Here is a 13,220-nt window from a genome sequence, read left to right as displayed (position 1 = left end):
TCAATGCCCAGTGACCAAGATTATCTCCTATTTTCTACAAATAACCATGCAACACGCCCTTAATTAAAAAAATTATTCCGGTGATACTCTTGCCACTTTCACAAATGATAAGCAGGGCAGAGATTGTTTGGCAAATCATATCGATTGTCAATAGAATAAAATGTGAACGATTAGATTTATATAGGTATTTTTTTACTTTTTCTGTGCAGTTGAAAATTGATAAGGAATTGAAAACTGTGAGCTCTACTTATTTTTTTTTCAGATTACGGATGGGTACTTCCTGTTCTTATTACAATGTTCGTTGTTCTAATACTTCAGTTCGTCTTTATTCTTTGCCAAAGGTAATATTTTGTATGTTAAAAAATAATCGTAAATGTTATTGTTATAAGTCATATATTGAAATTAAGGGAGTTCAGTTGCTGTAGAGTGACTCAGAACTATCACATTGAGTTTTTCCTTTCATTCTCAATTAATCCAAACTATATATGCTTTGATTTCTTGCGGCTTCCTTTCCCCAGTTGAAATATATGATAATCTTTTTCTTGGTATATTTTGTAAAACGGACTTTTTTACTGATTGATAAACATCAATTTTTACCAAAAGTAATATTTCACATGTTAAGCTTGCTTATACTTACACTTTGGTATGCAATCTCAGCGATTGTGTGATCTCAGAGATTTCAATATTAATCGGATCTAGCAATAACGGAGTTGGGGTTAGGGCTAATAAATAAATTCTGTGAGCATGAGTTTATGCGAGTGAGCGCATAGTAAAATTTCCACTTTGGTATGCGATTGAGATCATGTACCAACGTAGTTTTATTACGCTGAGATCGCATACCAAAGTGGCGCCCTTGATTATATCATGCTATTATTCAGAAAATTTTTTTTGTTTTTATAGGAGGATCTCCGCGAAGACGTCTACTAAACTCAAGACTGAAATACGTGGTTACACCAACAACGAAGGTGATAAATAATAGAATTGTGTTGGAATTCTCAAAGCAGGGGTTTGTGAAATTTCCAATTGCCAAGTTAGAACCTAACAGTTAGCGGGCCCGAAAACGCGGGTTTGCAAGTCTTGAGGGCGTCTGCGTTGAAAGTCTAGCGTTTCAAGCGACAAAATTGCTAAAAAAAAGGGGGGGGGGGGGGCACCCTCGAAGACCCTTCCCTGGAGTGGAGCTCAAATAATGGATTCTAAAGCTGCTTCTGAATTAGACCACATGTACATTTTAAATGTACAGATTATCCAGTTACCAAATTTAAACTGTTTCAAGTAGTTCAAAGACAAAGAATTGCTCAAAGTTAATTCATATAGTGCGTCTATAAATTAGTAGAGTAAAAAAAACGATATCACGTTGTTCGCTAGTTGTTTGACCTGGCTGTGTTGACATCTCAGATCTCACATCTCGGGTTTAAATGCCATGCTCAGCTCACCCAGGATGTAATGAAAGGGTAGGCAGTGCCAAGCTGAACGATTTTGGTCTAAAATAATATCTTTACATATCGTTACTTTTCAGTGTCTGTTTGTACAAGTCCATGCTTTGAGAGGAAGACACAATTATTCAGAAACAAAAAGCAGATTCCAATTTCCTATTTGAATTATGACACAATTACCATCAAATATTTATAATATTCAGTTGACTCCTTTATTTTTCAGTGTTTTACCTGGAACAAGAGCAAAAGAGTTAAAGAATTCGATGTTGATTTTGACGATAATTTTTTTTGGAGATTTTAGGTCATGATTGCATTAATTGATATATACAAAGAAAATTTATTCTTATCTCATATTAAAACTGTAATAATTTTTGTAAATTAAGTTGAAATTCAAAGTATAATTTTCACCAAATCAAATCAGTAAATTTATTTCAATATTCTTTGTCTCAACCTACGTTCAGTTAATCACTTTGCAAACGACTGCATGAATTTTACATATATATATATTAAACTTCAGTTCAATAAAATGTTAGCAGCACCTTATAACAGTACACGAACGATAAAGCACCAACAGAATATGACTCAGATAAAAGTATGACACATCAGATAAATTAATTTTTTTTAAAAGTTGAGAATACCAAAATGAGCACAAAATATGAAATATAAATTACGACATTATGGACAATATATATATGTATTGCTGCAAAGTATGATACATCAAATAAATTACTGCTGTCAGGTAATAGACACAACAAAGATAAGATTACTAAAATAAGCAATAATTATGCAATATAAATTACCACATTCTGTTCAACATAAATATGTATTGCCGCGCTACACCTAAGGCACTTTAATCAACCGCCTTCCGATAACACCGATATGGTGTATGATTGAATTTTTAGCCGGAATGCTATTTTGATGCTTTGATCTTAATTACTTAATTGCTTCTTAATTACTATTATTTAAACTTGAAATCTCAACTTTTTTGCTTTAAATGTAAGTGATGTTGTTTGAAATATAATTTGTGACATTATGCTTGATATAAAATAACCAGGATATTGTTAAATTTTACGATTGAAGAGTTTCATTGTAGAGCAGTTATTCTCAAACAGTGGGGCGCGCCCTACAAAGAGGCGTAGACAATTTTTTGAGGGGGCGTGGGGGTAGATTTGTTAGATTTGATCTTGTCCGCCTTATTTTGATTATTTACATTTCTTTATTTTGGATATTCACGTTCCATCCACGTATTTTCAGAACGTTTTCAAATAAAGCATACCTTACCTTACTAACTATTATTTTCAGCTTATTGTTAGCTAGGTATTTTCGAGATGGGGCGCGAGACTAGACAAATTCTAAAAACGGGCGAGGCTTAAAAAGATGCTGTAGAGTAAATAGGAACCATCACTGATTTAGGTTTTGGGTTGATTCAAACAAGACGAAATCAGTGCGTGTTAGGATGGGTACAAGATTTTTAGGTTTGAGGTTGCTCAAAAGTGTGAGATAATGTTTTACCCTGAAACAGTTACTTAAGACTGTGATTTTCAACCTTGTTTGAACTACGGAACACTTTTTATGCCTTAAATTTTTTGCGTATAACACCAAATAAAAGGTTTTATATTTTCTGGAAATATTCGATCCAAATAATTATTATTCGTCTTAATTCTCATCTCGATTAGTTTCGGGAAATAAAATAAAATGGTGGAAATATTAGTAGGTTAAGACTTCAGTTGGAAAAAGACCAAACAAATTCGAATTTATGCGCTTGTTTTGATTGGTAACAAGTCACCTATTCTACCAGATACCAATAAAAGACAAACACCCAGATCATCTTCAACGATGACCAGTTTCTATTTCCCTTCATAACTAAGGTAATTGATATAATAACGTGCGGTGCGCTACGTATTGTGATATCGTTGACAAACTGCTGGCAAAATCTTAATGATGAATTAATCTCTGGAAACTCTGGGGATCCGAGTTTGCTCAGTTGATACTCATGATCACGTAACCTTTTATTTTATTCCAAATTTGTATTATTTTATATCATAAAATATACCAATAATAAAAAAATGTTTCACGAAAAGTTGACACGGACACCTGAATGTCTTTCACGGAACACCAGTGTTTCACGGAACTCCGTCTAAAACTTGAGAAATGAGTGAAGCTGTTGCATCGCACAGTTTAGCAGACACCATGATCCACCCAATCCTGATTGAGTAAAGCAAAATCGAGATTATCGAAATTGTCAAATCTGAGTTACGCTAGTAAGCGTATGGATTACAGAACCACATTAAAAATACAGTACGAATTTAAATCCGATAACTATCTCAGAGAATAAGTAGTAACCAAAAAACTTGACAGCGGTAAAGTAAAAAATCCAACGAGTCATCTTTGTAATTATGAAATTTATAGTTTATTGTCTTTACTTGTTAAATGTGAAACATTTATATTTTTTCTAAATATTCTATATTAATAACAGACATTTGGGTTTGTTGCTTGGATTCCCACAGATTATGGAAAAAATGGTTCACTTTACTCTCAATCTTTAATAATGACTTTTTCAAATAAATTTATCATGAATAATGCCACCTATTATTCCATGATACTTTTCTATATTTTTTTGCGGTTCCAAATTAGTTTTTCATATTATATATATGTGTCCTGCGGCTAGCCAGGTTTTCAAATTTTAATGGTCTTAAAATTATAAATAACAATAGGTAAGATACATGGTGTAAGTAAGGTTACACCTTGATTGCTCTGTATCCGACCCCGTATCATTACAGTGTTATATTACCGACATATTGGTGCAGAATTTAATGGTATAAGACACTTGTAAAGATAAATATACAGGAAACAGTATGATTACAATATTGCCAGGAATAGAGATAGCAGAGCCGTGTATAAATAGTTAGCGGGGTTGTTTTTAACGAATAAATGTAAGGAGGAGGTTTACCACAGATATTTGATATTCAATATGCAGATTTATGAACTTTAGGAGTATTTTTTCGCAGGTTATTAGTACATAATGTTTAGCAAGATAGTTATATTAGTGATTTTGTGGAAGATAGCTTGTCCAGATGTTATTCCAGTACTTGACACGTTTATAATGACTGGTCCAGGTAGGTGAACGTTTGATAACTGTAATAAATACTAATAAGGAATATTTTAAATTATTATGTTTCATCACACGATTTTACTCCGAACAAGGCCTTTTACAAGCAGCAGCTACTGACGCGCTAAAGGCTGTTTTTCGGTTTGTCTTGTCTACCCATTTAATTAAATTATGAATATGAGGGGCTGAGCTTAGGCTGTAAACCCGTTTTGACCCCAACACTTTATTTGCAGGCCATCGTGCCCACCTTGAGGCAAATTTTCCAAAGCAGTTCAGCGTGGGAAGTACTCGTAATAATTACGCACTCATTTTTAGCATTTTAAACGCGATATTGGATACGATCTTTGTAACATCATTTTGGACTTGTCGTATTGTTTAAGTATATACGCTCCGACCACAGGTATGTGGTGTTGTATGTGGCGGAGAGTATAAATATGCTGACAAGCTTCCTTCTCTGATATATTTCGTCGTTTTTGCAAAAGCAATATGAAGAAAAAAGTTTGTGTAAATTGCTTTCAATGTATCCATTAAATAGCAGTGTTAGGGTTTAAAATCATTTGATCAATGAAAAATAGGAAAAATAGGTTTAAATCTTCAAGTGTCGTCTCAATATTCTAACAAAATAAACGTTGATTGTTGACAATTTCTGCATTATTTCAATGTCCTCAAGACAATAGCCGAATTCGTTATAGATTCGGTGTTTTCACGCCTTCATACTGCAAATAAGGCGCTGCTCAAGCTTTCCGAATAGAGCTCCGTGTTAGAAAACAAACATCTTCTAATGATGCTCTTTCACTTTCAGATGTGATGAAAGATAAGGTTTCAACGTTATATTCTGGAAACTATGCTTTGACTTATTTTCATGAAGAGAAAGACAACGTATCGTTCTATCAAGCACAGTCTCTTTGTACAGTTTGGAGACAGGGAGCTCGTCTCGTCGTCATTGAGGAAAAATATGTGAACGAAGCTGTGGGAGACCTTCTTGCATTCTGGTATCTTCAGCGTTATTGGTTTATTTGTAAGACCTCCCGAACTACGCATTATAAATATTGACTTAGTATTCACTTATCTTGTGTAAATACAAGGCGTCCATGAAGTCCTAACATTTTTCAAAATTGCAAAGGGGATTTATCGATATCATTAATTTATTGTTTTGCCCTTCGGAGATGTATTAAATGAAGTGAAAATACTACATACTAAAAACAATTACAGAAAAAAATACAACGAACCTGGTTAAGATATTTGAGAACTGACTGACTTCATAACAAAATTGAAATTGTAAAAGAACTTTATGGACTATAACTTCGATTCAATAATATATAATGACACAAAGTAAACCAAGCTAATATGGTCTGTTGTTGTGACATCGTTTTAATAACTATACAACCATTGAAATCTTCATTTATATCATGAAACTATTTTCTGACACGTGATGTTAACATGACAGTGAAATAAAAATCTTAATGCGTTTACAACCTGACATCGACAACAGCATTGATAATTTTATAATTTTCCTTCAATGTGTATCCGAAATACAAATACACTTGAAAATATTTCGCCTTTTTAAATAGGGAGAGACTGACATGCACAATTTTTTATGAAAATTTATATGAATGCGTTATGCATTTAGTATCTCGTCCTTTTCAGGGCTTTTCCCGCGGCTTGGATCGGTGGAACCGACATCCACCATGATGGTTATTGGACATGGATAGATGGAACTCCTATAGATGTGAACTATACTAACTGGTAAACAACTGCAATTTCATTTGAATTGAGTTCAACCCTCAGTAATCAATAATGAAAGTGGTTCCTAACTTTTTCGATAAATCCCTCCAATCGACTATTTTGAACCCATTTATTCCCCCTCATTATACCTAAAAAAGCATCGGTACTTTGTTTATTCAATCTTTAAACGATATTTATCTATTGTTATGCGCAAATCGCATCACCATTTTCGTATAGTTAAAAAGTTTTTGATGTGTGCATAAAGAAGAATTATAGTTACAAAAAGGAATCACCGAATAATAGTAATACTACAGCAAGTACAGGGCAAAATCCACCCTTGAGAGGAATTCCTCCTCGACTGGGAAACGTTGGTTTGAAAACGACTAAATCAATCTATTATGTCAGTTACAAATATTTATAGCAAATATTACGATGGAGAAAACTTGCATGTAATGAAACTTGGCGGTGATATATGTGAGAAAGGAATTGTTTTAATGCTCATCCTAAAAAACTTATACGACTACAGTGTCATGAGAGAAACATTGGTAGTACTTTATGTAAAGGAAAGGGATGAAATTGAATGCAAGTGGTAGTAGTTTATGTGTAAGAAAAGAATGAAATTAAATGCAAGGTATTCTGTGGTAAACTTACCGGACACAAAATGAACGTATGGATCGTTTTGTAATTATGTTGTTGTTTGTCATGTTTTTGTTAGAATTTTTTTCCTATCGTTATGAAAAATCGCTTTTATCTTTAATTATTGGACCAACTGAATTTTTCAGTGAAAAGAGATTGTATTTTTCCCTAGAAGGCTAATACTTTTATTTATGCGCTTCATATAGTTGATCAGTGTTCTCTTGTTTTACTTCGAATTCTGCGAGTGGTAATCTAACTCTAAGCGTTATTAAATAACACAGGAAACACGACGAACCGAACGGAGGAATTGACGAAAATTGTCTCGCTATTAACCATTATGGTACTCCACACTTACCTCCCATGACATGGTTTGATGCACCTTGCGACGAGAAGAAGGGATATATCTGTCAAATTGGTAAATCTAATATGTGAAAATTTAATATAAACATGAGGAGTTAAGCTGTAATTTGAAATTTGTTTGTGTGGGAATAAGCATTTTGCAAACTGCTTTATGGGATTCAGAGAAAAAGGTATGTTTGACCTAAATCGGCCTTCAATCTGGTAAATCATTTTCACGGACAAGATGGGACTTAAGCTTATATCAAGTTGGATCAGAGTATTAACATGTATTTTATGAATTTTACCAAGTGTGGGTATATTTGAATATGGATCATGATTGATTACATCCAAGTACCTTAATTAATAGAGATTAATTGTAGGTAAAATGAGTAAATGTAATTGGTGATTAAAAAAATAATATTTTACAATCAATTACAAGTATACGCTTGCTGCAAAAAAATCATTTTGAGCATTTTCACAATAGAATTTCAGAGACTGTACCAAATTATGTCATCCACAGATATGCGAAAAGCTTTAACCTCGGATTTCACGGCCTCGGTGATCTTCAGTGATGAGCTTCCCTCCGAGGGCAACCGGACGATGTCGTACTGGGATGCGGTTAAAAGTTGTCAGAGTGAAGGAAGGCTTGTTGAAATTGACCACGTTCGTATATTTGAGGCAATTCGACGGAAATCTAAAAGGTTTATTTGACTCTTTAATATTCAGCACTTGTTTCATTTATTATTCTTGATTACAACCCTATGTTGATCACATTTATGAGAATATTTATATGTAAATGCAAATTTGTTCGTATGCAATCACTCAACTATAGCTGGTTTATCATTTTTCATACTGAGCGACGGGGATTTGAGAGAATGAAAATTCTACAACAACAGGTAATATAAGAACTCGTATTATATATATACATGAGATTACGCCATTTTTTGCAGTTATTGCAGTTGCTTCAGTTGATTTTAGAATGCAGCTTAAATTAATCAATTCAATTTTGTCATAATATTGCATGCAATCTTTTGTTAGGCGAAATGCATAGTTGCAAGCACCGCCTTAGATATAAGCTGGGCGAAGCTTCTTACATTTCAAAGAAACTCAAAAGCCAGTCCGTAGAACCCACTGGCACAGTTAAGACATAAAAATGTCCTATAGTATTTGTTTTTGAACCCCCAGGCCGATTCAATTGTATTATTACCGACAAGCTGAAATTGAAATACAATTTTGTAATATAATACACTTTCACGACCGCTTAATAACAAACAATAAATATTTTGCTGATGCCCGAGGGTGCTCCATATTAGAATTTAGGAGTATATGATATTTCGAAATAAATGCATAGATACGGCTCCTTTTATTCGGTGTAACCTGACTGCAAAAATACTGCAAAAGTGAAAAGACCGTATTAACTGGTTGAAGTTCTTACATCCCACTTTCACAAATTTTATTCTGTAGCTTTTGGTCAGCAGACTAAATTCAAGATTCCTCTGAAAAGCGCTTTCTCGTGGTTGTAAACTGCTTTTCTAAGAAAGTGTGGTTTTGGTCATACAAAACTTAATAAAAGAATAAAATCTGTGAATGATATGCATAATTGATAAAATAATTAGTATTTATGAACATTCAATTTTAAATTTTGTTACTGCGATTAGCAATCTACAGGTGATGATATGCCCAAATGGATTTAAATATGAATGCAACCCTGGTACTGACTTATATCGCATACATCAATACTGTTTAATCCATCAAGCGTATAAAAATTATATACGGAGCAAGAGCGAATCAGTAGTCAATCATGCCAATCAGTCGAAAACTGATTTTTACTATACCTTCCTAGGCAAAACTTTCCGAATTAGACTAATTTTCATATACAGATAAACTTGAGCGCATGTTAATAGGTGCTCCCGTAGTATTCGTACTAGGATGGCGCACAAACTGAACATAGTATTTGTACCAGGTTAGGGTTAGCAGATTGTGCGCCATCTTGGTACGAATACTACGGGAGCGCCCTTTAAAATTCAGATATTATTTAACATTAATATTAAAAAACAATGTTTGACTATAACTTTTGGGTTGTTAAATTTCGATTGATTTTTTCAGATCTGACTCTACCGTATACTGGATAGGCGGGAAAAACTCATTCAGCAATTCTTCAAATAAATGTTTGGGGTTGGGATACAACGGCTGGGATGAATACGACTGTAATTCTTCATTGCATTACGTGTGCGAATCGAGTGAGAAAATTTTATCTTTTTGTTAATATGCTTGTGCTTTTATGGAAAACGTATATCAAAACTTTTTTGAACTCTTATTAACATCGTAATCACTGTGTTTTTCTTTACTTTTCCTGTCATTACGTCAGCCCGGTATCTGTTTACTCTGAGCATATCAGGTTCATAAAGTTGCCGATGATAACCTTATATACTTATATACAGGAGTACTTTAACTCCCCTTTTTCAGATTTTAAGCGTCGGCCTTAAAATTGTGGTATCGCAGGTTACCCATCTTGAATTCAATTCCCATTCTTACACACACACAGAGTGCATTGAGTTGTGTTGGCAGTACAAAACTTTGTTCTGAGCTAAACTTGAGAATAATTGTCTGATAAAGATGTGCTCTTTCTGGCATTAAAGATGCTGTATCTGCATATAAAGCCATTTGAACACTAGCATTTTTCCAACTTTAGTACTACCTCACGAGTTGAAGATAGAAAACGAACGACCGATCATTGCAGTTACTGGCAACCTCCGTATTAAATGTTCCGCGTCTGGTTACCCTACACCAGAAGTTAGATGGGGAAGGTATGAACGAATAATTGAAGAAAACACAGACCACAGCTTGCATCAAATTCTCGAAAATGTAAGATGTTTGTTATTTTATGGTCGTATTTATTGGCCGACCTTGCCATTGCTAGTTTGTCTTCAATACATAACAGGTTAGTAGTGTAATTTCATATGATCTTATTATTTCTTATGAAATTATTCAGAAACTAATTTTTATGGGTGGCGAAATGACCCAGTAATTGAAGCGGTGGACGTAACCAAGTTTGCATCACAGGCTGTTTAAATCCTATGTCCACAATCTCAACTAGGGTGTGGTATACTGAGTAGTCAATGTCGATCAGGACATATTCCGGTTTTTCAAATTATAGTATCTTATTACAAAGCAGTGACTGGTTGTACAATTCCCTGTACATAGTGAAAAGCTTATAAATCTTCGTTTGGTGTTGGAATTATCCAGATCCATTCATAATTCACTTTTCCTGATTATCATTAATATCAATGACTATATTTTATTTTATATTATTTTAGGGTGCCTCTACTCTTGTTCTAAATAACGCCGTGTTAGATGACACCGGTAGATATCGTTGTCACGCTACTAATTATTTCAATGGAACTGAACATACAGTGAAAGGATTTCTGGATCTTTCAGGTTAATATCAGAAACATCACTTCTTTATTAAAAATATTTGATGAATAACTGAAAAGTTAATACAAAGAATAGAACCACAAACAAACGAACAGACTCGGAGTGACGGATCTCTCAACAAAACATCCGTTCGGTGACGCCATATTCTAAAAGTTGCAAACCCCAGGCAGTTAAAAAACAGATGTGGTAAAAAGCCTAATGCAAATTCACTGAAACCGAATTACATGAGACAAAAAAGAAAAATCGAAATTAAAATCCACCATTATCAGCTATTGATTGTTGTTCTAAAAGCAATAGTCGATGTTAGAACGTATATGTTATCTTATCTAATTGTAACTTCCATAGTTTTGCCCGAAAAGAAATTGCGATAAGCTAATAGATTCTGTCTTGCTTTTTTAAATCATATTAGAGACAAAAGGCAGTAATAGAAATATACTTTGAAGCACCGAAACTAATCTCCTCAATATTTTCTTTTGTTTGTTTTGAATTTTAGTACTGCCGTATGGTGTATATCCGAGCACAATCCCAACATTACATCCAGATCAGAATCATCAGCATTTTTCTAGTTTAAAGCAATATCAGGATGAATCGTAAGTACCTTATTTCTATTTATGACGATCAACTGACCCAAGAACAATTATTCCTATAATTAACAAAAGCAAAATTGAAAAAAATATATTTATTTGGGAGCATTCCACTCGCAATAAAAAAGTTAATTATTTTATTTATGTTTAGTTTGTAAAAAGGATAAAAATGTTATCAGGATTAATTATTTTAACTTCCAATGTAACTCCATATTGTTTTACGAATTTATCTTATTCTAACCTTTTCTATTTCCTCACTGACTTCTAACGAATGTTTTATTCAATGTCAACATTCCATGTCAACCTTGTCAACCATGTCGCGATCCAAAACAGGGTCACTTGAAAATATTCTGGGGTCGCCTTTTTTTTTTCAAAATTCTAGAAGTTACTAATTTCATTTTCTAGTAATTTTCCTTGTTAATCTTTTATTTGGTATTGGTGCGTTGCTCATTATATATATATGGGAAGCATCACGGCGCGAAAATGCCATGCCATGAAAACTCGCTAATGGCTGACAGGCCAAAAATGATTGTTTTGTGTCAGTAATTCAATTTTGGGGCCATAAAAGAACTACATGTCGTTTAGTATTTAGAATTATCCTTGGGTCGTGGGATTTTACAAAATTAATTTTTCAAAAATTTTGGGTTGCTTGAAAAAAACAGGATAACTTAATAACTGTATTACTAAAATATAAATTCAGTTCGTATGTTTAATATTTAATATTCCTACCATACAATATTTCATATTGTGATATTCTTTTTTCTATTTTTTATTTACTTTAGAACTGTGTTACAAAAATTTGAAACGAAACCCCGAAAAAAAACATTTCTGTCATTTTGTTTCTCAGTGTTTGTAATAAACAACAAATGTACTTTCTTATTAAATATCCAGCTTGCTAAAGTTATTGTATGTTGTTTTTCATATTAATTATATTTTCCATCAGTAGTCCTTCATTCACTACGCCCTCCATTTCAAGCACACCATCATCATCTGATTTAAAATCAGAAAACACTAGTCATATATCTATTGGAACATCAAAAACAAAAAGTCTCAAGACAACTTCAACAGGTAATACCTAAGGGCCGAGTTCGTGTCAATAGAAATATTTACTAAAAAATAACTATTTATTCATTTTGATATCTTAAAAATACGAATTCATTCAGGTGACAAAAAGTTGAAATATGCTGTATGATTTCATCGAGAGAATCTGAGCTTACAAATAAATTCGACGAATTTGAGGTTTTTAATGCCAATGTTTAATCACAAAAATCGTTATATTTTACTGAAAATTTTAAAGTGTGGATAGGAATTTCTGGATGAGAAGAGAAATAAGTCAATTGGCATTATTAAATATTAACAAATAAAAGAAACGCTAGATTGTCGAACAAACCTTCTCAATCACATAATATTGACTTAAAAATACCAAACAGACAATTTTAAACTACTTGTAATAAAAAAAACCAGTTTTTTCATTTCTTTTTAGATTGTCAGACCAACATGTTTTTACTTGTATTGTGTTTTATACTTGGAGTGCTTTGGTTGATATTATTGGGATACGTCATTTATAAATTGTAAGTAGCATTTTTGATTTGAATATTAGAACTTGACTTATTTGAATCTTTCAAATTTTTTTTTTTTTAAGATTGATTGTCAGAAAAGCAATCAAGAATAACAACACTGGCCAGGAAAGACATGCAGGTAAAAATTTTCGATTTCGTTCAAATCTGACACATTCAAGTTGCAATGGCATTCCAAAGATATGCAATACTTATGATATATTTAAAGTTAAAAAAAATACAATTTACAATACTAATACATTATTCGATACTTTATAAAAAACATTTTGCTTGATATAATTGTTTAGCGTGTTGTGTAATATGTGTCACAGTGCAGAAATATAATCTATTTGGGGGCTCCCGAAGTATGCGAACCAAGATGGCGGACATCGGAATGTAATAT

General features: G+C 33.1%; 1 protein-coding gene across 2 annotated transcripts; it reads left to right on the top strand.

The window, feature by feature from the left end:
• The first annotated feature begins 4,409 nt into the window (after positions 1–4,409).
• On the top strand, positions 4,410–12,875 carry LOC120342406 (uncharacterized). 2 transcript variants are annotated; one of them, XM_078111164.1, is made up of 11 exons: positions 4,410–4,549; positions 5,345–5,534; positions 6,190–6,288; positions 7,185–7,318; positions 7,763–7,943; positions 9,349–9,482; positions 9,935–10,107; positions 10,560–10,680; positions 11,171–11,267; positions 12,208–12,329; positions 12,745–12,875. In XM_078111164.1, the coding sequence occupies exons 1-11, from the start codon at positions 4,456–4,458 to the stop codon at positions 12,834–12,836; spliced, it is 1,437 nt and encodes a 478-aa protein (XP_077967290.1). In that variant the 5' UTR covers positions 4,410–4,455; the 3' UTR covers positions 12,837–12,875. The 2 variants fall into 2 exon arrangements, with proteins under 2 accessions (XP_077967290.1, XP_077967289.1); XM_078111163.1 differs by having other exon boundaries at positions 12,205–12,329.
• Positions 12,876–13,220: the final 345 nt, after the last annotated feature.

This window comes from Styela clava, chromosome 3 (assembly GCF_964204865.1).
Source record: "Styela clava chromosome 3, kaStyClav1.hap1.2, whole genome shotgun sequence".
Taxonomy (NCBI): domain Eukaryota; kingdom Metazoa; phylum Chordata; class Ascidiacea; order Stolidobranchia; family Styelidae; genus Styela; species Styela clava.
Note: the sequence above shows the minus strand (reverse complement) of the source record. Positions and strands in the feature narration are given on the sequence as shown.